The sequence below is a fragment of the Cebus imitator genome, unplaced genomic scaffold, assembly GCF_001604975.1.
Source record: "Cebus imitator isolate Cc_AM_T3 unplaced genomic scaffold, Cebus_imitator-1.0 Scaffold12, whole genome shotgun sequence".
NCBI lineage: Eukaryota > Metazoa > Chordata > Mammalia > Primates > Cebidae > Cebus > Cebus imitator.
The window spans coordinates 8,197,502-8,218,918 of NW_016107327.1; the positions used below are offsets into that span (position 1 = coordinate 8,197,502).

General features: G+C 44.1%; 1 protein-coding gene across 2 annotated transcripts in view; it reads left to right on the forward strand.

Moving 5' to 3' along the window:
• The window catches only part of NPC1 (NPC intracellular cholesterol transporter 1), a 57,914-nt gene that overhangs the window by 27,956 nt on the left and 8,541 nt on the right, over positions 1-21,417 (forward strand). Inside the window, exons 7-20 of one of the 2 annotated variants that reach the window (XM_017498617.2) lie at positions 2,156-2,229; positions 2,669-3,090; positions 4,335-4,561; positions 7,998-8,098; positions 11,400-11,502; positions 14,116-14,305; positions 14,728-14,910; positions 15,690-15,804; positions 17,813-17,940; positions 18,038-18,178; positions 18,724-18,813; positions 19,246-19,436; positions 19,777-19,892; positions 20,544-20,673. In XM_017498617.2, the coding sequence (XP_017354106.1) occupies positions 2,156-2,229; positions 2,669-3,090; positions 4,335-4,561; positions 7,998-8,098; positions 11,400-11,502; positions 14,116-14,305; positions 14,728-14,910; positions 15,690-15,804; positions 17,813-17,940; positions 18,038-18,178; positions 18,724-18,813; positions 19,246-19,436; positions 19,777-19,892; positions 20,544-20,673 (2,211 nt within the window). The remainder of the gene's footprint in view (positions 1-2,155; positions 2,230-2,668; positions 3,091-4,334; positions 4,562-7,997; positions 8,099-11,399; positions 11,503-14,115; positions 14,306-14,727; positions 14,911-15,689; positions 15,805-17,812; positions 17,941-18,037; positions 18,179-18,723; positions 18,814-19,245; positions 19,437-19,776; positions 19,893-20,543; positions 20,674-21,417) is intronic. The other variant, XM_017498619.2, reaches the window with a different exon arrangement.

The following is a 21,417-nucleotide window of genomic DNA, read 5'->3' on the forward strand; positions in this document are numbered from 1 at the left end:
TGTATTTTTAGTAGAGACGGGGTTTCACCATGTTGACCAGGATGGTCTCGATCTCTTGACCTCGTGATCCACCCGCCTCAGCCTCCCAAAGTGCTAGGATTACAGGCTTGAGCCACCGCGCCCGGCTAATTTTTGCATTTTTAGTAGAAACAGGATTTCACCATCTTGGTCAGGCTAGTCTCGAACTCCTGACCTCAGGTAATCTGCCCACCTCAGCCTCCCAGCACTTTGGGAGGTCGAGGTGGGTGGATCACAAAGTCAAGAGTTCAAGATCATCTTGGCCAACATAGTGAAACCCCATCTTTACTAAAATACAAAAAATTAGCCTGGTGCAGTTATGGACGACTGTAATCCCAGCTATCTGGGAGGCAAAGGTTGCATTGCAGTGATCCAAGATCATGCCACTGCACTCCAGCCCAGGCATAAGAGCAAAACTCTGTCTCAAAAAAAAAAAAAAGAAAAGAAAAGAAAAGAAAGAGTCAAATGAACCCAATCTGATTAAAATGCATTTCCTTTTAGACATTTGCATCTTAATTTAGGACAGTGCTTTTTTGCTTTCTTTTTTGCTTTTTATTTTGGAAATAATTTTAGACTTAACCAAAAAGTTGCAAAAATGATAGTATATCCTTTACTCATTTTCCCTTGATGATACAACTTACATAACTCACAGTACAATGATCAAAACCATGAATATGCCCTTGGTATATTGTTAGCTAAACCACAGATTTTAATCAGATTTCACCAGCTTTTCCTCTAATGCCCTTTCCTGTTTCAGGGTTCCCATATTACCTTTTTGTGTTTTATGAGTCCCCTCCAATCTGTGACAGATAGTTCCTCAGTTTTCCTTTTCTGGCCTTGACACTCTTGATGATACTGGTCAGGTATTTTGTAGCGTGTTCTTCCATTTGGCTTTATGTGGTATTTTCTCATGATAAGATTGAAGTGCTGTGTTTCTGACAAGTACATCACAGAAGTCATGTCCTGTCTTTCTCAGTGCATCATGGCAGGGGTCCCTGATGTTGATGCATCTCTTTCCTGGTGATGTTAACCTTGATCACTTGCTTAAGGTGATGTCTGTTGGATTTCTTCATTGTGAAGTTACTGCTTTTCCTTTTGTAATTGATAAATATCTTGGAGGAAGATGCTTTGAGACTATGCTAATATTTTATTCTTCCTCAAACTGTCACCCTCTGATTTTAGCATTCATTGTTGGGTCTTGTCTGCAACAGTTACAACTCAGGTGTTTGCCTAATAGTGATTTTTCTGTTTTCCTCTGCATTTACTAGCTGGACTTCTATACAGAAAGCTATCCATTGTCCCTCACTTATTTATTTGCTCAGCTATTTACATCATGGACTTTTAATTCTGTGGGTTGTATCCAACGCTGTCATTTATCTTGTTACTCAAAGTTTTCCAGTTTGGGCCATTGGGAGTGCCTCCTGGCTGGCTCCTGTTTTTTTGGGGACAGAGTTTCACTGTTGTTGCCCAGGCTGGAGTGCGATGGCACGATCTCTGCAACCTCCGCCTCCCAGGTTCAAGCAATTCTCATGCCTCAGCCTCCCAAGTAGCTGGGATTACAGGCATGTGCCACCACGCCCTGCTACTTTTGTATTTTTAGTAGAGACAGGGTTTCTCCATGTTGGTCAGGCTGGCCTCGAACTCGACCTCAGGTTATCTGCCCGCCTCAGCCTCCCAAGTGCTGGGATTACAGGCATGAGCCACCATGCCTGGCCTCCTGTATTCTTTTGGCATATGCCTCCCATCCCCAGCTTTATCTTATATTTTCCCTGTCCCTGCCCTGCAAAGAGCCCTGATTCCTTTTATTGGAGAGTGGTATATAGAAACAAAGATCTGGGTGTGCTCATTGCTACTGGGGAGAGTATCGTGTTTTTAAAGAGCCTAAAAGTTTTAAATAAAACAAGGACCGCAAGATGAAATTATCCTTTATTAATTGTTCTTTTAATCTTAAATTTTCTCCTGAGACTGGTGAGCAGAGGGACCCAATGCAAGGAAACTTAGGGGAAAGAAGGCAGTAATTAGGGAGGAGGAGGCCAGGAGGAAGAAGAAAGCATTTCGTGGGATTACAGGAATGTCCCCTAAACAACCTCATTGTGATGAAGTCCACTAATACTATTTTCTTCCTTCTGTTTTTCAGAAAGCGGTACTTTGTCTCTGAGTACACTCCCATTGATAGCAATATAGCTTTTTCTGTTAACGCAAGTGACAAAGGTAGGCATATTTGTCCATGAATAAAAGGGTTCAGATGATGCAGTCTATCATGAGAGCATTCGCTTCCTCAGCGGGGTTGAGGTAGTGGGTGAGGTGGTGTGCCAGTGCCTAGGACATGGCTGAGATCAAGGCAGACATGGTTCTTGCCTTTGTGGCCCTACCATCTAGTCAGGGTGGCACAGCAGAACCAAGTAATTAATCATAGCGGGGGAGGTGCAAAGGCAGCAGGCCAAGAACAGGAGTAGCAGGGCAGGGTTGAACCTCATTCTTCAGAGGCTCATGTGTTGGCATCTCCTCTGTGGGGTGGGACCACCTCTCATTGAGGGTGGCTTTGCTGAGCAGATAGATAGCTGAGGGCAGGGGTCTCGTGTGTGTCCCAAGGTGGGCTTGATTCCTGCCACAAGATAGCAGCTAATGCTTTCCCTATTCCAACTTTCAGGAACGACTTGGCTCCTAACCTCCACCCTCCCTTCCTCCCCCACTCTTCCAGGAGAGGTGTCCTGCTGCGACCCGGTCAGTGCAGCATTTGAGGGCTGCTTGAGGCGGCTGTTCACACGCTGGGGGTCTTTCTGCGTCCGAAACCCTGGCTGCGTCATTTCCTTCTCGCTGGTCTTCACTGCTGTGTGTTCTTCAGGCCTGGTGTTTGTCCGGGTCACAACCAATCCAATTGACCTCTGGTCAGCCCCCAGCAGCCAGGCTCGCCTGGAAAAAGAGTACTTTGATCAGCACTTTGGGCCTTTCTTCCGGACAGAGCAGCTCATCATCCAGGCCCCCCTTACCGACAAACACATTTATCAGCCGTACCCTTCAGGAGCCGATGTGCCCTTTGGACCTCCACTTGACATACAGATACTGCACCAGGTAATGTGCTGTTTGAAGAAGTAAGTCACTCCAGAGGACCTTCTGGTTTGCTGGCTTTTACATGTTGATGACTGCTGGATGGGGATTTGGGGCTGAATGTCATGGTGTATCTTGAAAATCTTAGGGTATAATGACAAAAGTGCTTTTAATTTAGGTTTCAAAAAAGTGAATGATGTTGAACTTAATGAAAAGTTTACTGTTGGTCACTTTTGTATTTACTTCAGATAGTAGATCTTGCCTTTTTCTTGAAATTGATATGAGCAGAGAAAGAAGACTTCAGTAGCATTTCTCTATTGAGGCAGGATGTATTTATGAGGAAGTCAGCTTAGGAATTTGTGAATGTTTTCTGTTGGTAACTGAAGGAATGTGCAAGGACCTACAGGCATGAAGCCTTACTGCTGTCCTGGGGGCTGAGGAAGAAGCTGCCAGATCACCATCCCTGATCCATCCTGCAGTAATGGACTTACCACTGCCTGAACATGGGCACCCAGCCTGTTTTTGGTGAGAGGTGCATTTGGGGCGAGATCCACACCCTTGTTCCTAGAAAGGCGTGTAAACCTTCCCGTTGTCCCTGTCACACTTGCCTTGGAAAACTGTACCTGTGCATAAACTATACTCACTTCTTTTTTAATGAATGCACAGTCACATGGTTTTTCCTTTAAACATTGCTCATGTCTACAAGAAAGTCTGAAATCTTGAAAAGCATTAAAATGGTCCCAAGACTTAAATAGAGTCTTTTCTCTACCCAGTGACTGTCTGTTGCTTTTTCTAGCTTGTTACTGAAGGTGAACAGCATAGTCCTTTACCTCCAAGTTCATCTCTGTTAGGAAATAGGGGACATATGTAAATGGCTGTAGTGCAGAGCAAGGCAGGAGATTTTGTATTATTATTGACTGGAGGGTCAGGGAGACCAGGAGTCCCCCTCCAGTCTCCCCTCTGGCTTGGTGGCCACTGCTGGAGAAGAGTGGAGGGGAGATGGCTGTGTGTCCTATGCTGACATCTGTTCTGGTCATGATGTTCCCTACCACCTCTGCGGACGCCTCTAACCAGTTTGCTGTAAGAGTGAGCCTGTGGCCTGACCAGTTTTCTTACCGTATTGCACCTTAATTCTCTCCCTCATCTTAGGAAGTATTTTCCCCAAATACTCTTTGTCTTCTGACCCTTCAGGGCAATGCTGGTTAGTCAAGATCTGAGAGAAACATGATGTGTTTCTGGATTTGCTTATTTTTAAAATCTTCTTTCAGGTTCTTGACTTACAAATAGCCATCGAAAACATTACTGCCTCTTATAACAATGAGACTGTGACACTTCAAGACATCTGCTTGGCTCCTCTCGCACCATATAACACGAACTGCACCATTATGAGTGTGTTAAATTACTTCCAGAACAGCCACTCCGTGCTGGACCACAAGAAAGGGGATGACTTCTTTGTGTACGCCGATTACCACACGCACTTTCTGTACTGCGTACGGTAAGTGGCAAGAGGCAGTCATTGATAGACAGCATTTGCAGTATCTGGCTTAGGGTATATGGGCTTAAGCTTATTTTATGAGCATAACCCAGAGGTGAGCAAACAGAGCAAGGTGTTGCCCTGTGAAGCTTACGTCTTTTTTTTTTGACATGAGTCATTGTGTCTGGCCAACTCTATTCATCCTCTTCTTCCTCCCCTTCCTTCCTTCCTTCTTTCTTACTTCTTTCTTACTTCTTTCCTTCTTCTTTTCTTCCTTTCTTCTTTCTTCTTCTTCTTTTCTTCTTTCTTCTTCCTCCTCCTCCTTTCTTCCTCCTCCCTACTTTCTTCTTCTCTCTTCCTTCCTTTTCTCTTCCTTCCTCTTCCTTCTTTCTTCTTCTTCCTTCTTTCATCTTCTTCCTTCTTTCTCCTCCTCCTCCTTCTCTTTCTCCTCCTTCTCTTCCTCCTCCTTCTCCTCCTCCTCCTTCTTTCTTCTTTTTCTTCTTCCTTCCTTCCTTTCTTCTTTTCTTTCTTTTCTTCCTCTTTCTCTTCTTCTTCCTCTTCCTCTTCTTCTTCCTGCTCTTCTTCCTTTCTCTCTTCTTCCTTTCTTTCTTCTTTCTTCTTCTTTCTTCTTTCTTCTTCTTTCTTCTTACAGAGTCTCACTCTACTGCCCAGGCTAGAGTGCAGTGGCGTGATCTTGGTTCATTGCAATCTCCATCTCCATCTCCCGGGTTCAAGTGATTCTCCTACCTCAGCCTCCTGAGTAGCTAGGACTACAGGCGTGCACCACCACGCCCAGCTAATTTTTGTATTTTTATTAGAGGTGGGGTTTCAGCATGTTGGCCAGGCTGGGACTTGAACTCCTAACCTCAAGTGATCTGCCCACCTTGGCCTCCCAAAGTGCTGGGATTACAGGTGTGAGCTGCTGCGCCTGGCCAGAAGCTTACATCTTAATATAAAGAGATGGATGATGAACACATAAGCACATGCTATCATGCCAGTTAGAGATTAGTGCTGTGAGGAGAAAAATAGGGCCAGACAGTGTGGGGCAGGGGGTGCACTGCTTAAGTGTGGAGATGTGCACAAAAGGAGAGGAAAGGAGGACAGCTGCCCCATCACAGGCATAAGTGTTCCCGGCAGAATGAGCAGCGAGTGCAAAGCCCCAGCAAGGAGCTCTCGTGGGGTGTGACTGGGGAGTGCAGCTGCCTCTTACCCTTTACCTCCTGCCTGGGTCACTGACACAACTTCATGTATCCCACCCCCAACAAGATTTAAAGATAGAAGCATTTAGTGCCTTTTCTTGTCTCTCAAATATATAGCCTGGTCCCCTGTAGTGTCCCAGCTATTTGGGGGCAGCTTCCCTGTGAGGGCAGGGTAAGCCCACAGTTTTAGATCAGAGGGCCCTGCATCTGCTTCCCTTAGGAGGCTTGTTAGCTGGGCAGGGTGTGTTTATAATTGGGAACAGTCACCCCAGGAAGCTGTGCTTGTGACCTGTAGGGGAATCTTTAGGCTTCTCCCGGAAGGGGAAGAGCAACATGATGCCGGATGGGCCTGCTCTCCCTGAATGCTCTAGGCAGCTGTTCAGCCAGTTGAGCAACCACAGGGGCTATTTCTTCAGCATGGGAACAGAGAAGCTATTCCTTGTCACCTTTGAGGGAACTGATCAGCTAACTACTTCTCAGGAGCTGAGGATGCTCACTTCTGGTTCTAAAGAACTTTGACCTTGAGTTCTGTTAGTTTGTTATTGGAATGAGACTTTTTAAGGAGTTGGGCTATATTTACTCTGTTTCAAGAATATCACCACTAAAAACATGAGTTATACTCATTAAAAATCAATTAGCTTATGCTGCATACCCTAACCAGCATTCTCCACAGGGTAGACGGTGCAAGCGAGCCATGGGTAATTTGAAAAAAAGAAAACATTTAATGTTACATAATTTTTATAGTTGGATGAAGAAGGCATTTATTCTGTTGTATGAGATAAAAGTCAACAAAAATGAGGGGTGTAGGTGCGTGAGCCTTGTGTTTCCTCATTGCGTGGTTCCCACCAGCGTGGAGGCCGTGAAGGACTGGCAGGCTCCTGGCGGCAGGAACCTGAGCTGATTTGTGGCTATGCTTGTGCGCGTCCTCATAACCCCAGGCCTGCCTCTAGCGCTGTCTCCTTTCCTGTTCCTCCAGCTTTTCCTAGACGTTTTCACCTGAGGGTCCTGCAGTAATGGCAGGTGGTCTGCCCGGAACCATGCCCTGACCTGCTTCTGTCCCCATGTCATTTGAAGGCAGTAACAGCTACCAGTTACTCAGATTTAAGGCTTTATCCCTGAATTTTGCTTTGCCCTTGCCTTCCTCATGGGGTTCTTGCAGGTCTGAGCCTCTGGACGGTCCATCAGATCTCTGCTATGGATGAAGGGACTTGGCTGCTCACCGCAGGTCACCTGACCTCCCTCACATGGTCAACCATCCGCTCTGATGAGGGGGTCATATGCAGAAGCTTCTCAGCACCCAGCCAAGTTCTAGCTGATGTTCTGAAACTGCTGGTTCCCTCTCCACGGGCCGACTGTCTATCTGCACTGCCAGTCGCCTCTTGCCTGGTCCGTTGCACAAACCTCTCTACTTACTGTTCCGCCTGCTTCCTGTTTCTTTGCCATTTCCAGACCTTCTTCCACTTTGCCACGAGAGCTATCTTTGTAAAACAGCTCACGACATACCTTTCCCAGAAAGCTCTCATTGTTCCCCAGTGCCTCCAGTATAAAAAATCCAAACTACTTAACTGGCACTGAGTCCTTTTATTTCACACTGTCTGTCCATTGCTCTTCCCAGACCGGCCCCCTTCTTTAGGAGCCCCCTCAGTGGCACCCCGTGCTCTAGGACAGGACTTCTTTTATTTAAATTATTTTTTTAAGAGGTGGGGCCTTGCTATGTTGCCCAGGCTGACTCAAACTCCTGGGTTACAGCCATCCTTCTGCCTCAGCCTCCTGAGTAGCTAGGATTAGGCATGCCTCCATACCTGGCATACAGGACTTGCCAAACCATCTTGCTCTCATTCCCTCTCAATGTTCTCTCTCCCTTCTTTTTTCCTCCCACAGTTGTAATTGTGTGAGATACCCTCTTGTCCTTTCTCTTTGGTGAAATCCCCCTCGTCCTCGGAGCTCTGGGTCTGTATGGTCTCTTCCTCTTGGCTACAGTTACACCTTTTACTGTTTGCTCCCTCCTCTGTGCCTGCATAGCACCATGCACTGTGTACCATTGATGGCACTGGGCAGTATTTGCCTCTCTCTTGCCCAGTGATTCTGAGCTACCAAAGGCGAGTACTGAGCTATATTATTCAAGTGAGAAACCTCAGGGCCCATGTTGTGCTTAGAATACAGCCGGCCTCATCAAATGTTCGTGGTGTAAATGTTTAGGTCTCTGTGAAGTCTTGAGGCCCTTCTAATGGGAAGGTGTTTTCTAAACTTTTTGGCAGGGCTCCGGCCTCTCTGAATGATACAAGTTTGCTCCATGATCCTTGTCTGGGTACATTTGGTGGACCAGTGTTCCCGTGGCTTGTGTTGGGAGGCTATGATGGTAAGTAAGAGAAACCTTGACTTTTCCTATTGGGTAAAGTCATCTTGGTTTTGTCATTAGCTGTAATTATGCAGATTTCATAAAATTGGGCAGTTTTGTTAGTTAATTTCCTACCTCTTGATTCCCAAATATAGTATCTCATTTGGCTTTGGGTTTGGGTTTCATTTTGGATTTAAAAGAAGTGGATTATGTTAGCCATTTGTAGATCACACATGCCTTTGAGAAGCTGTTGAAGGGTAAGTACCTTTCCCCAGAATAATGCAATTGCAAACTTCAGCTTCAAGGAGGTCATGGGCCCTTGAAGCTCATATATAGACCCCTGAGGGAGCTCATGGACCTCAGGTAAGAACCCCTGTGAAGGAGAAAAGTTAAAATGTGAGGTATGTAGAAAAAGAAACAAAGTTGATGGATTTTTTTTTCTTCTAAGCCAGTCTCAGTTGGTTATTTGGATGGACACTCTTACAGTGTGAAGAGCAGCTGGTTTGCTCTTTTCTGGTTCCTGTAGCACTTTAGAACCAATTGTACTTGATAAAATGAGGTGATTGGCATCAATAGCTAGACTGTCGATGGAAAAAAAAAAAAATGAGGTGATGATTCATGTGACACCTTTGGCATCTTAAGCCAAATTACAGGCTCAACAGGTTTTTCCCAGCCAATGAAGAACCCAAATAGGCTTTCTTCTCCTCACTCAACGGTAGGGGAGAAGTTGCAATCTGTATTTAAAATTTACTCTGCGTCCTAGAGGAAAACACCATTTCTAATTGGTGGAAAAGGGGTGGTGTCAGCAACTGGCTATCCATAGGGGAAACAATTGACTTTGATCTCTACCTCGTTCATTTCACCAAAATAAATTCCAGGTGGATAAAAGATTGAAATGTAAGAAGTGAAACTGTTAAAGAACTGGAAGAAAATACAGGAGGCCTTTTAAAAAATAATTTTTAAATGGAAAAGACATTTCTAAGCAAGACACAAAACTCAGAAACCCCAAAAGGAAAGACTGATGAATTTGAGCATATGAAAATTTTAAATTCATCTGTGGAGAACAAACATACAGTTAAAAAAATTAAAACTGGCTGGGAGTGACTCATGCCTGTAATCCCAGCACTTTGGGAGGCATAGGCAGGCAGATTGTTTGAGCTAGAAGTTTTGAGAACAGCCTGAGCAACATGGCAAAACCCTGTCTCTGTAAAATACAAAAATTAGCTGGGCATGGTGGTACATGCTTGTAGTCCCAGCTATTTGGGAGGCTGAGATTGGAGGATCACGTGAGCCCAGGAGGTTGAGGCTGCAGTGAGCTGATATTGTACCACTGCCTTCCAGCCTGGGTGACAGAGTGAGACCTTGCCTCAAAAAAAAAAAAAAAAACAACAAAAAAAAAAAAAAAAAAAAAAAAAACTGGACAAAGATATTAGTTTGCATACCAGTCAGCATTTCCTTAATAAATGAAGAGCTTGTCCCAGCCTGGCAAAAATGGTGAAACCTATCTCCACTAAAAATTCAAAAAAGTTAGCCAGGCATGATGTCCCAGCTACTTGGAAGGCCGAGGCAGGAGAATTGCTTGAAATGGGAGACAGACTTTGCAGTGAACTGACATCATGCTGTTGTACTCCAGCCTAGGCGACAAGAGTGGGACTCTGTTTCAAAAAAAAAAAAAAAAAAAACTCTTGAAAAAAAGATCAGTGACCCAAAAGAAAAGTGGGTGAGGCCATATGAAAGTTAACAAAAGAAAAAATACAAATACAAATTGATTTTATTTTTCAGAAACAGAGTCTTGCTCTGTTGCCCAGGCTGGAGTGCAGTGGCGTGATCTCGGCTTACTACAACCTCTGCCTCCCAGGTTCAAGCAGTTCTCCTGCCTCCACCTCTTAAGTAGCTGAGATTACAGGCATGCACCACCAGGCCCAGCTAATTTTTGTATTTTTAGTAGAGACGGGGTTCCGCCATGTTGTCCAGGCTTGTCTTTAACTCCTGACCTCAGATGATCCACCCACCTCCACCTCCCAAGGTGCTGGGATTACAGGCGTGAGCCACCACACCCAGCCGTAAATATTTTGACTAAAGTAATGAAAAGTTTAGCCGGACATTGTGGCACACACCTGTGGTTCCAGCTACTTGGGAGGCTGAGGCAGGAGGGTTGCTTGAGCCTGGGAAGTCAAGGCTTCAATGAACCATGATTGTGCCACTGCACTCCAGGCAGGGCAACAGAGTGAGACCCTGTCTCTAAAAAAAGGGGGGCAGAGGGGAAAGGGAATGAAAAATAGTTCAGCTTCTTTGGAAGGAAGTTTGGGAGATTTTGATTAGTGATTACGCTTTAATAATTGATTCTAGCCAGGTGCAATGGCTCATGCCTGTAATCTCAGCAAGCTTTGGGAGGTCAAGGCAGGAGGATCGCTTGAGCCCAGTAGTTCAAGTCCAGCCTGGGCAACATGACAAAATCCCATCTCTACATAAAATACAAAAATTAGCCAGCAATGGTGGTACATGCATGTAGTCCCAGCTACTGGGAGGCTGAGGCAGAAGGTCAAGGCTGCAATGAGCTGTGATCACACCACTGCACTTCAGCCTGGGCAATAGAACAAGACACAGTCCCCCGTCTCCCTCTCACCCCCAAAAAAGAAAAAAGAATTGATTCTACAAGTATGTGCTTTACACATTAAAATATTTGTAGGCTATTTATAATAACTTTGTAATAGAAAAAAATGCAAAACTGCTCATCAATGGGAGGGATTGGCCAAAGTATACTAGAAAATATTCGTAGGAAAAGAATAAGGAAACTCTTTATGGAGCAGTCTCCAAGATACAAAATTTTAAAATGTAATGTGCAGAATAGTATTTTACTGTTTGTGTGGTTAAGGGGGAAAGGGGAAGAATGTGTGTTTGATTGTGTGTGTGTGGAATGGCTCTGGAAAGACTTGCAGGTGGTCACAGTAGAGGGAGGAGAACTAAGACAATGACACAGAGATTGGAGGAGGAGAAGAGAGAATTTTCAGTCAACACCTTTCTGTTCTGTTTGAAATTGTTAACATGCCTGTATTGTATCAAAAACAAAAAAAAAAAAAAAAAAAGAGTTACTCTTCCTGAATGGAAACCATGCCTACTTCAGATAAAGGATCCTTTTTATTCATTAACTGAACTACATGAAAACTATTTCAGCAAACTCTTGTTTAATTCTTAAATACAGAGATACAGTCCATAGCTCCAGTGAGAAATCAGCTACGTGTGTTGTGATTTTTCCTCTGGGATGTGCCGAATTTTCTGCATGCTTGTAATCTCCTTTTTGATGTCACATTTTTTTTCCTAGATCAAAACTACAATAACGCCACTGCCCTTGTGATTACCTTCCCTGTGCGTAATTACTATAATGATACAGAGAAGCTCCAGAGGGCCCAGGCCTGGGAAAAAGAGTGAGTCACGCATGGGTGTGAGCAGACTGTCCTTGCATTGTGGGAACCCAGATGCTTACAGCAAGCACTTAAGCTTCATTTTCTAAATTAACCAGTGGCAGATCTGAGTTATGTAATTTTGTTCGTTTGGTACTAATGATGCTAAGAAGAAACTGTAAGCACATTTACCTTTGAGCAGATGCTTTAAACAGCTCTCCCTGCACGGGAATGCAAAAGTGTGCCAAAAAAAGGGTTCACTGTTGCCTCCACTGGGGTGCAGTGGCTCAGTCTCAGCTCACTGCAGCCTCAACCTCCTAGGCTCAAGTGATCCTCCCACCACTCAGCCTCCCAAGTAGCTGAGACTGCAGGTGCATGCCATCACAACCAACTAATTTTTGTTTTCTTTTTGTAGAAACGGTTTTGCCATGTTGCCCAGGCTGGTCTCGACCTCCTGACCTCAGGTGATCCACCTGCCTCGGCTTCCCAAAGTGCTAGGATTATAGGCGTGAGCCACTACACCCAGCCGCCTGCATTGTTTTCTAACAGCAAAGCGAAGGAGCATGCTAAATGTACTTAGTAATGAATACAGTAGAATATTATGCAGTCATAAAAGACAGTGATGTAAATAAATGGTTCAAGATGTATATTTATATAAATATGTATTGTTTATGCTGTCCATGCTTAGAAAAAAAAGCAAATGACCTGAGAAATTAACTGTGTTTGTGACTTCTACAGAATGGGAAGAGAGGACTTAGGAGGACAGATTGTGCTTTATACCCTTCAGTACTTTTTAAAAATGGCTTTACTGATGTGTGACACATGTATCATACAATTCACCCACTTAAAGTGTGTTCAGCCTGGGCATGGTGGCTCACACTTATAATCTCAGCACTTTGGGAGGCCCAGATGGGAGGATCACTTGAGGCTGGGAGTTCAAGACCAGCCTAGGCGATGTAGCAAAGCATGTCTCTAAAAAAAAGAAGAGAAAAGAAAACTTGAAAAAAAAAATGTGCAATTCAGTAGCTTTAGTATATTTGCATATATGTGCAGCCATCACCACAGTCAATTTTAGGAATATTTTCATTACTCCACAATAGTACTCTTTAACTAACACCCTCCATCTTTATATCCTCCTATCCATAGCCCTAAGCAACCACTAATACCGTTTCTGTGTCTGGAGATTTTCCTATTCTGGACTTTTATGTGCATAGAATAATATGTGGACTTTTTTGTCTGGCTTTCATTGAACATCATGTTCTCAAGGTTCAAACATGTTGTGGCATGTACCACATTTTTTCATTCTGTTGTATGGATATACCACACTGTGTGCGTCTATCAGTTGATGCACATTTGGGCTGTTTCCATTTTGGCTATGATGAATAATGCTGCTGTGAACACTTGAGTACAAGCTCTTGTGTGGATGTGAGTTTTCATTTCTTTTGGGTACATACCTAGGAGTATAATTGCTGAGTCATAGGGTAAGTCCACCTTGAATAGTTTGAAGAACTGCCAGACCATTTTCCAAAGTGGCTATAGCGCTTCACATCACCACCCGCAGTGCATGAAACTTCCAATTTCTTCGTATCCTTGCCAACACTTTTTATTATCTGACTTTGTGATTCTAGCTATCTCCATGGGTATGAAGTGTTATCCTATGTGGTTTTGATTTAATAAACTGAATGCATTTCTCTTTCTTTTCCTTTTTTTTTTTTTTTTTTGTTTTAGAGTCTTGCTCTGTCACTCAGGCTGGAATGCAGTGGCACGATCTCAGCTCACTGCAACCTCTGCCTCCTAGGTTCAAGTGATTCTCATGGCTCAGCCTCCCAAATAGCTGGGATTACAGGCACCTGTGACCATGCCTAGCTAATTTTTTTTATTTTTAGTAGAGTTGGGGTTTTACCATATCAGCCAGGCTGGTCTCGAACTCCTGACCTCAGATGTGCCCACCTCGGCCTCCCAAAGTGCTAGAATTACAGGTGTGAACCACCACTCCCAGCCCTAAACTTGCTTTAAGTGGTAGAAAATTCAGCGTGTATGGAACCTTAGCTGTAATCTGAGAGTGTCTTACCTTCTACTCCAATGTAGAAGATCCTAATGCAGTGGCTGGGCATGGTGCCTGTAATCCAGACAATTAGGGAGGCGGAGACAGGAAGAGTGCCTTGAGGCCAGGAGTTTGAGACCAGCCTGCACAACATGGCAAAGACCCCATCGCTACAAAAAAAAATTTTTTTTAATGAGCCAGGACCGGGTGCAGTGGCTTAGTGGCTCACACCTGTAATCACTTTGGGAAGCTGAGGTGGGCAGATCACTTGAGGTCAGGAGTTTAAGACCAGCCTGGCCAACATGGTGAAACCTTGTCTCTACTAAAAATACAAAAATTAGCCAGGTGTGGTGGCACGTGCCTATGATCACAGCTACTCGGGAGGCTGAGGTAGGAGAATCTCTCAAACCCAGAAGGTGGCGGTTACCATGAGCCAAGATTGCACCATCCAGCCTGGGCGACAGGGCGAGACTCCATCTCAAAAAAAGAAAAACAGAAAACGTGGCCTTTGTGTCATGGAAGTTGGGAAGAACTTTTTTACTTAGTTGTCACTAAGTTTTAACTGAAAATATAACATTCTGCTTACCTTTTAGGTTTATTAATTTTGTGAAAAACTACAAGAATTCCAATCTGACCATTTCCTTCACTGCTGAACGAAGTATTGAAGATGAACTAAATCGTGAAAGTAACAGTGATATCTTCACTGTTGTAATTAGCTATGCCATCATGTTTCTATATATTTCCCTAGCCTTGGGGCACATCGAAAGCTGTCAAAGGCTTCTGGTAAGCTGGGGGGTGGCGGTGTGTTTCAGAAGTTAACAGCAGTGCACAGTGTAATGTCATATTTTTGCCTCTTCATTCTTAATCTATTATGTTCAAAACTGCCTTGAATTCCTCCATGTTTTAACTGTAACATTTCTGTTTCCTACATCTGTTTTCTTCAGTTCCAACTTACTGGTTTATCTTAAAGTTTATTTCACATAATCCAGTATTATTTGTCCAGTCTATCACCTAAGAATGCAAACTCATCACACGTGTTGCCTGGGAAGACCTAGAAATGTTTACAAATCCTCTCTGAAACACAGAATTGTACTTTTAACTCTGGGTTTGATACAGCCCTGTAAAGTAAAAAGGAGGACCTTTTAGTAATAAATGGAACAGCCAGCCATGTAACTAACTGGGTGTGTCTTTGTCACCCCTCTCAGGTGGATTCGAAGGTCTCACTAGGCATTGCAGGCATCCTGATCGTGCTGAGCTCGGTGGCTTGCTCCTTGGGCGTCTTCAGCTACATTGGGTTCCCCTTGACCCTCATTGTGATTGAAGTCATCCCGTTCCTGGTACTGGCTGTTGGAGTGGACAACATCTTCATTTTGGTGCAGGCCTACCAGGTATACTTCCATCTTCTCACGGGGCTTAGCTCTCCAAGTTTCAGGGTCTGTGAATGGCTTTTGGGCTCCACATTTATGAGTATGGACTGTGAGGGCATTTTCCTTCCTTTCCCTGTGTGGCTCACTGGTCTTCTTGACTTACTCTGGACATCTTAGGACCGAGAATTTCACCCCTCTTTTTGGTTGATGAAATAGTAGATATAAAGTAAGAATTTTGTTGTAAATTGTATCTTTAAATAGTGTCCTTTAGTAGTATCTTTTCATTTTAAATAGTATCATGTGTACAAGAAGGGCTAACATACTTTTGGAAAATATTTTGTGTACGACTGCTATTAAAATGATTTTCAGCATAGTAAAGAATGTTAGATTCGTTTTGCACAAAGGTGCCACTAAAAAGGCAAAAGGTTAACACATGTCCTGCAGCTGTAGAAGGTGGCCTCAGTCATCCTGTAGACCCTACCTGAGTGGAGAGTCAGTGCCTGTGAGAGTGATGTTCAGTGGTCCATCACCTTAGTTTCTCACTGGGTACCTAGCTCTGTGGTGCAGAAATACTCTGAGTGAATTCACATGAGAACATTGGAGTCCCCCACCAAAGTTTATATGCTTAGAAGACACTGCTAATCGTCTATTAATCATTTTTCTTTACCCTTGAGTTAAGGCAGCAAGAAGTGGCATTGTTATTGAGAAATTTTAATGTTGCATAATTTTCTTTCTTTCTTTCTTTCTTTTTTTTTTTTTTTTTTTTTTTTTTTTTTTTTTTTTTTTTTTTTTTTTTTAAGAGAGATGAACGTCTTCAAGGGGAAACCCTGGATCAGCAGCTGGGCAGGGTCCTAGGAGAAGTGGCCCCCAGTATGTTCCTGTCATCCTTTTCTGAGACTGTAGCATTTTTCTTAGGTAATTATGCTTTCAATCCTACCAGCCCTGTAGTTCCCTGAGCCTGGAGAAAGAAGGAGCTGGGCATCTGAACATGCCCCTTTGTTTTGCTTCCTTTTTTTTTTTTATTTCCCCTGAGATGGAGTCTCACTCTGTCACCCAGGCTGGAGTGCAGTGATGCGATCTCGGCTTACTGCAACCTCCACCTCAAGTGATTCTCCTGCCTTTGCCTCCCGAGTAGCTGGGATTAAAGGCACACACCACTATGCCTAGCTAATTTTTTGTGTTTTTAGTAGAGATGGGGTTTCACCATTTTGTCCAGGCTGGTCTCAAACTCCTGACCTCAAGTGATCCACCTGCCTCAACCTCCTAAAGTACTGTGATTACTGTGAGCCACCAGACCCAGCCTGTGTTGTCTCCTTTTTTAAGCTTTGTTCTGCACTGGGAAAGTATCACGGAATGGACCACAGAAAAATTGGCAGCAGTATCTTGGGCATCATTTTGCAAGTGGCTTCCTTCTCATTTAATTGTCAGGACGGTGTTGATGTTGGGGTTCAGGGTGAGAGAGACCTAGAGTTTGTCTTGCCACTTTCCCCTTTTGGTAGTCACTGGGAATGTTGATAATTAAAAATGACATCCTTGAGTAGCCACCGAATTCTTCTCAACATGACACTCTAAGCAGCAGCTCCCAAATCCACAGGCACTCGCTTGCAAGATGTTTGCCATTATTTTCAAAGGCAGTCTTTCTCTTCTGTGCACGCAACTCAGTGGGGAAGCAGCCTCGTTAATGAGCAGGGGTTCTTGACTCACCTCATTACAAGGAGCTAGAATAAGCTGGAACAAAGCCAGCACTTCTGTGTTTCTTTCACATACAGAAATCACCAAATAGACTCACTAGTGGGACTGCCTGCCCCATCTCTGAAGTGTAGCAAGAGCAAAGTGACTCTGTCCACTGTAGAGGAGGCTGGACTAGAATCACTCAGTCCAGAGAAAACCATCCATGGGTCACAAACTACAGTGCCTACTTGGCTCCCAGGTCAGCTTAATCGGGGCCATTGTAAGGTCATCATTGGTGGTAGTTTTTCAACACAGATACACTGCTAGCTTGTCATTCTTCATTTCCGCAAAACCATGTGCTTTTGAAACCTGTAGCCCTGTAGTTCCTTTTGACAAACACAGGTGCCAAAAAAAAAACTTTCTTTTTTTTACTTCTATTATAAGAAAACCAGTGCAGGTGTGATGATAATAGCAGCAGAGATGGTGCCTCAAGGTTGGAGTGACCTTGGTGGGACAATAGAGGTGGGTAGGGATTGTGGCACCTGAAGTGCACGTGTCCATCTAAAAAGGCCATTAAGTGTGGCCAACCCAGTGCTACAAGGTCTGTTGTGTTGGTTGATGTTTGTTTGTTTTTTTCCCCCAAGCAAAGCTATGTAAATTTAGATCTTTGTGTAAAATGTCATTGCTGATATTGGCAACTTAAAAAAAAGTTTTTTAATCCTAAGATGGGTTGATACAGTGGGCTAAACAAGAACCGTCTGATTCATGGGCTGCAGTTTGCAGTTTCCAAGTCTCACCCTCATGCCTTTGATCCTCACTCGATTGTGAGTTGCCTCTTACCGTAACTAAACTGGGAGGCTAATATTGCTGATGTCTTAGATGGAAAATACTGTCTTTCTTACAGTGAAGCATAGAAGGTACTATAAGAAATGGCCTGTATTAGTGGTTCTCAAATTTTAATGTGCATGAATTTTCCTGTGAACCTGAGTATAGTAGAATTGGGGTTGAATTCCTGTCATACTTGCTTAAGTAGGATGGGGCTCCCCAGATGGTCTGCTGCTGAGTGCGTTTTGAAAAGCTCCGGCTTATCGCCTTCTGTCCCAGTTCTGGAATAATGCCCAGCAGCAGCATGCCTTCTCATGGATTTGGCCTGTGCTGGCTCCTTGTATCTGTACGTGCACGTGAACGTAAGACTTGCAGAGAGCCCCCTGCTATAAACAGAAGTGACACAGAGCCCCTCTCTCCCTCACAGGAGCACTGTCCATGATGCCAGCTGTACACACATTCTCTCTGTTTGCGGGATTGGCCGTCCTCATTGACTTTCTTCTGCAGATTACCTGTTTCGTGAGTCTCTTGGGATTAGACATTAAACGTCAAGAGGTAAATTGGTGCCAGGATTATAGACTATTTAATTTGAGCTTAGAATCTAGAGGAAGCAGCCAGAGGGTATAACCTTTGTTCCCCTGTGTCTCCTCAGAAAAATCGGCTAGACATCTTTTGCTGCCTCAAAGGTGCTGAAGATGGAACAAGTGTCCAGGCCTCAGAGAGCTGTTTGTTTCGCTTCTTCAAAAACTCCTATGCTCCACTTCTGCTAAAGGACTGGATGAGACCGATTGTGGTATGCCCTTATCTGTGGTTTTTCTCTTTCCTCTCACAAAAACAGATTATCACATGCCTTCTAAGAAGTCAGACAGCCCGGGAAGGAGATTCTTACAGCTGTTAAACATATCTAAAAAAAAAATGCAAAAGCAAATATATACCACTAGATAAAATATTTTTCCTGTGAGCTTTTGTCAGTACATATAATAAGCAAGAGTTTTCTCTAAGTTTTTATTTTGAAATAGTTTCAGATTCACAGAAAATTGCAAATAACCTTTTATTTTTCCTCTTTTACCTATGAGGAAATAGAAGCTAAGAGAGTTTAAGTGGTTTGCCCCAAGTCACTAGCCACATAAGTGGCAGAGTCAGAATTTGCACCCAGGAGCTTGGACTCTGCATGCTGGGGTCTCACCCACTGCCCTCCACTCCCTGTTATCTTAGCCTGTCATTTAAACTTTTCCATTTCAAAAAATTCTGCTTTTTGTGTGTGCTTAAGATTTTATGTCTGGTCGTAAGCTTATTACACTAAGCAGTCTCTGTCTTATGATTCATTTCTTGTTCCAGATAGCAGTATTTGTGGGTGTTCTGTCATTCAGCATTGCAGTCCTGAACAAAGTAGATATTGGATTGGATCAGTCTCTTTCAATGCCAGATGTAAGATGCCTTCCTTTTGATTTTAACTTCTTTATTTGATGATGAATACATTTTCAAAACATGCATGTGGGTGTTTCAAGCAAGTGCCTGCTCCCAACTGTGAATGGTGAGGGGGTTTCCAGGGTGAGAACTGCCCCAATGCACTGCCAGTGTGGGCTGCTTGGCATTCTGAACTGAGCCCCTCTGGGCACAGCTGCAGAACACGAGCAACCAGTCTTATGAGGTTACCTGATAAGGTGCTTTCCTGATTGTGGGGCTAGCAGAAGGAGCACCCTGGGGCGCTGCAGGGAAGACTGGCGGTGTCAGGAATCGTGAGTCTGACTGGAGGCATCTCAGCCAGGAACCTTCTGGTGTCCTCGTATTCTCAGTGATCCTCACCTTGCTTAGTTACTATCACAGTGTTCATACTCTGTCCTATTCTTTTTCTTTCAGGACTCCTACGTGGTGGATTATTTCAAATCCATCAGTCAGTACCTGCATGCGGGTCCGCCTGTGTACTTTGTCCTGGAGGAAGGGCACGACTACACTTCTCCAAAGGGGCAGAACATGGTGTGCGGTGGCATGGGCTGCAACAATGATTCTCTGGTGCAGCAGATATTTAACGCGGCACAGCTGGACAACTAGTCAGTACCGCCTCTTCTTGTACTTCAGAAGCAGTGGAGGGGACTCTCAGCCAGGCAGTCAGCCCAGGCCTAAAATATCTCATTGCAAATAGACTTTCTTGGAAAACTTGTGTTTATGCAAAATGTGTGGTAAATCTGGCTTTACCTTAACAAAACCTTTGAAAGGACTAATTTACCACCTAATCTTTGAAAGTTTTTTTCATTAAGTGCTCATGTAGTTTTTCTTTTGACCGTTAGCAGTATAAAATGTAGAATAGGAAGTCAGGTTTTAAGAAAAAGTACTGAAACTAAAGACTTCCTCCCTGTGGAGCAGGTCAGTAACCCTGTCTCTCCTCTCTAGTACCCGAATAGGCTTCGCCCCCTCGTCCTGGATTGACGATTATTTCGACTGGGTGAAGCCGCAGTCATCTTGCTGTCGAGTGGACAATATCACTGACCAGTTCTGCAATGCTTCAGGTACCTTCATCTCCTTTACCAAATCTTTCCCCTTTTTTCTGAAAAGTTTTCAAATTGTCATTTATAAATCATTTGCATTGTGCCTCAGTTTATACCTATTTGTGCATCAAAGCTGGGTCTCCCTCCCTGTGTCATTATTCCTTTCCTCAGTCATTCATTGTGAAATTGTCATGTTGGTCCTGTCTCAGCCACTCTCGAGGCTGCAGGCTGAACAAGGTCCACTTCTTGGGTGTGTGGTTTCCAGATAAGGTTTCTCATTCTGTCCTGGCTCCAGTGATTGCTTCTCAGGATTGGTATCCGGCCTTAGCTTCTCAGAGGAGAGCTTTTTTTTTTAATCACTTTGCCCTATGGTTTTGTAGGAGCATTGAGGTTCCCCTGGAATTAATAAAAACATGGAAGCCCTAGGCTCTGATATTACCAGTCAAGGCTGTCCTTGAAGGAGGACATCTACTTCAAGGCAGAAAATGTTGCATACTATGCCTAAGATGAAAATGGTATTTCAGATTCATTAAACTGTGAAAGTCACATGTGGCTGAAGCTTTTAGATAAGGGGAAAGATTTTCCCTCACTGTCAGTATTTTTAAATGTTTTACCAAAAATCTGGAGACCCATTCTTCTAACAGTCGGCTTCTCCCTGCGTGTCTCCGCTAGTGGTCGACCCTGCCTGCATCCGCTGCAGGCCTCTGACTGCAGAGGGAAAACAGAGGCCTCAGGGTAGAGACTTCCTGAGATTCCTGCCCATGTTCCTTTCGGATAATCCTAACCCCAAGTGTGGCAAAGGGTAAGTGCTGCTGTCATTGCAGACAAGCATCCACTTCAACTTTAATTTGCAATAGAAAACTAGGAGAGGACCAGGCTAAAACAGTTGCATGGGAACGTCGTCTTCTCTGCCCCACCCTGTCCTGGTTCTTTGGTGGAAGTAGGGAAACTGAAAACACCTTTTTAAGAAAATGCCTCATAGTGCTCAGCTGATTCTGTTTTAACATGGCCATTCACTTCTCATGCTCTCTCTGTGTCGTGGCCCCCTGGGCATGAGAATGAATGCAGATTTCTGTGCACATTCCAAGCAGGGCTGAGGGACAGGATGGCCTGCTTGTAATCCAGGCCTGAAGGAACTCGGTTTGTTCAGTGGTGCTGATGGCAGCTGGGGCGGCATCTTTGTTTTGGTAATGTTATCCCACGTTAAGGTTTCGATTCTTTTAGCCCCATCATGCTCCTTGTAGCCCATCCATATATGGGGTTATGGGTTATCTCACTCCCCCATCCAGCCAGGCAGCCAGTTACCCACGGAAGCCAGATATATGGCCCCAAAATAGTGACCATGACCAGAAGTCTCTGGGGTTAATTTGGAAGTGTTTGGAGGCAGAGATTGAGTATCCCCATGTATGTTAGGTAACGTTTTTCATAAGAACACACGTCTGAACAGTCATATCAGTGAATCATTTATATCATGTATGTGCTTTGAGACCTAGGTATCATGGGATGACTACCCCTAAAAGTAAAGTAGAAATGAATCTTGCAGCTT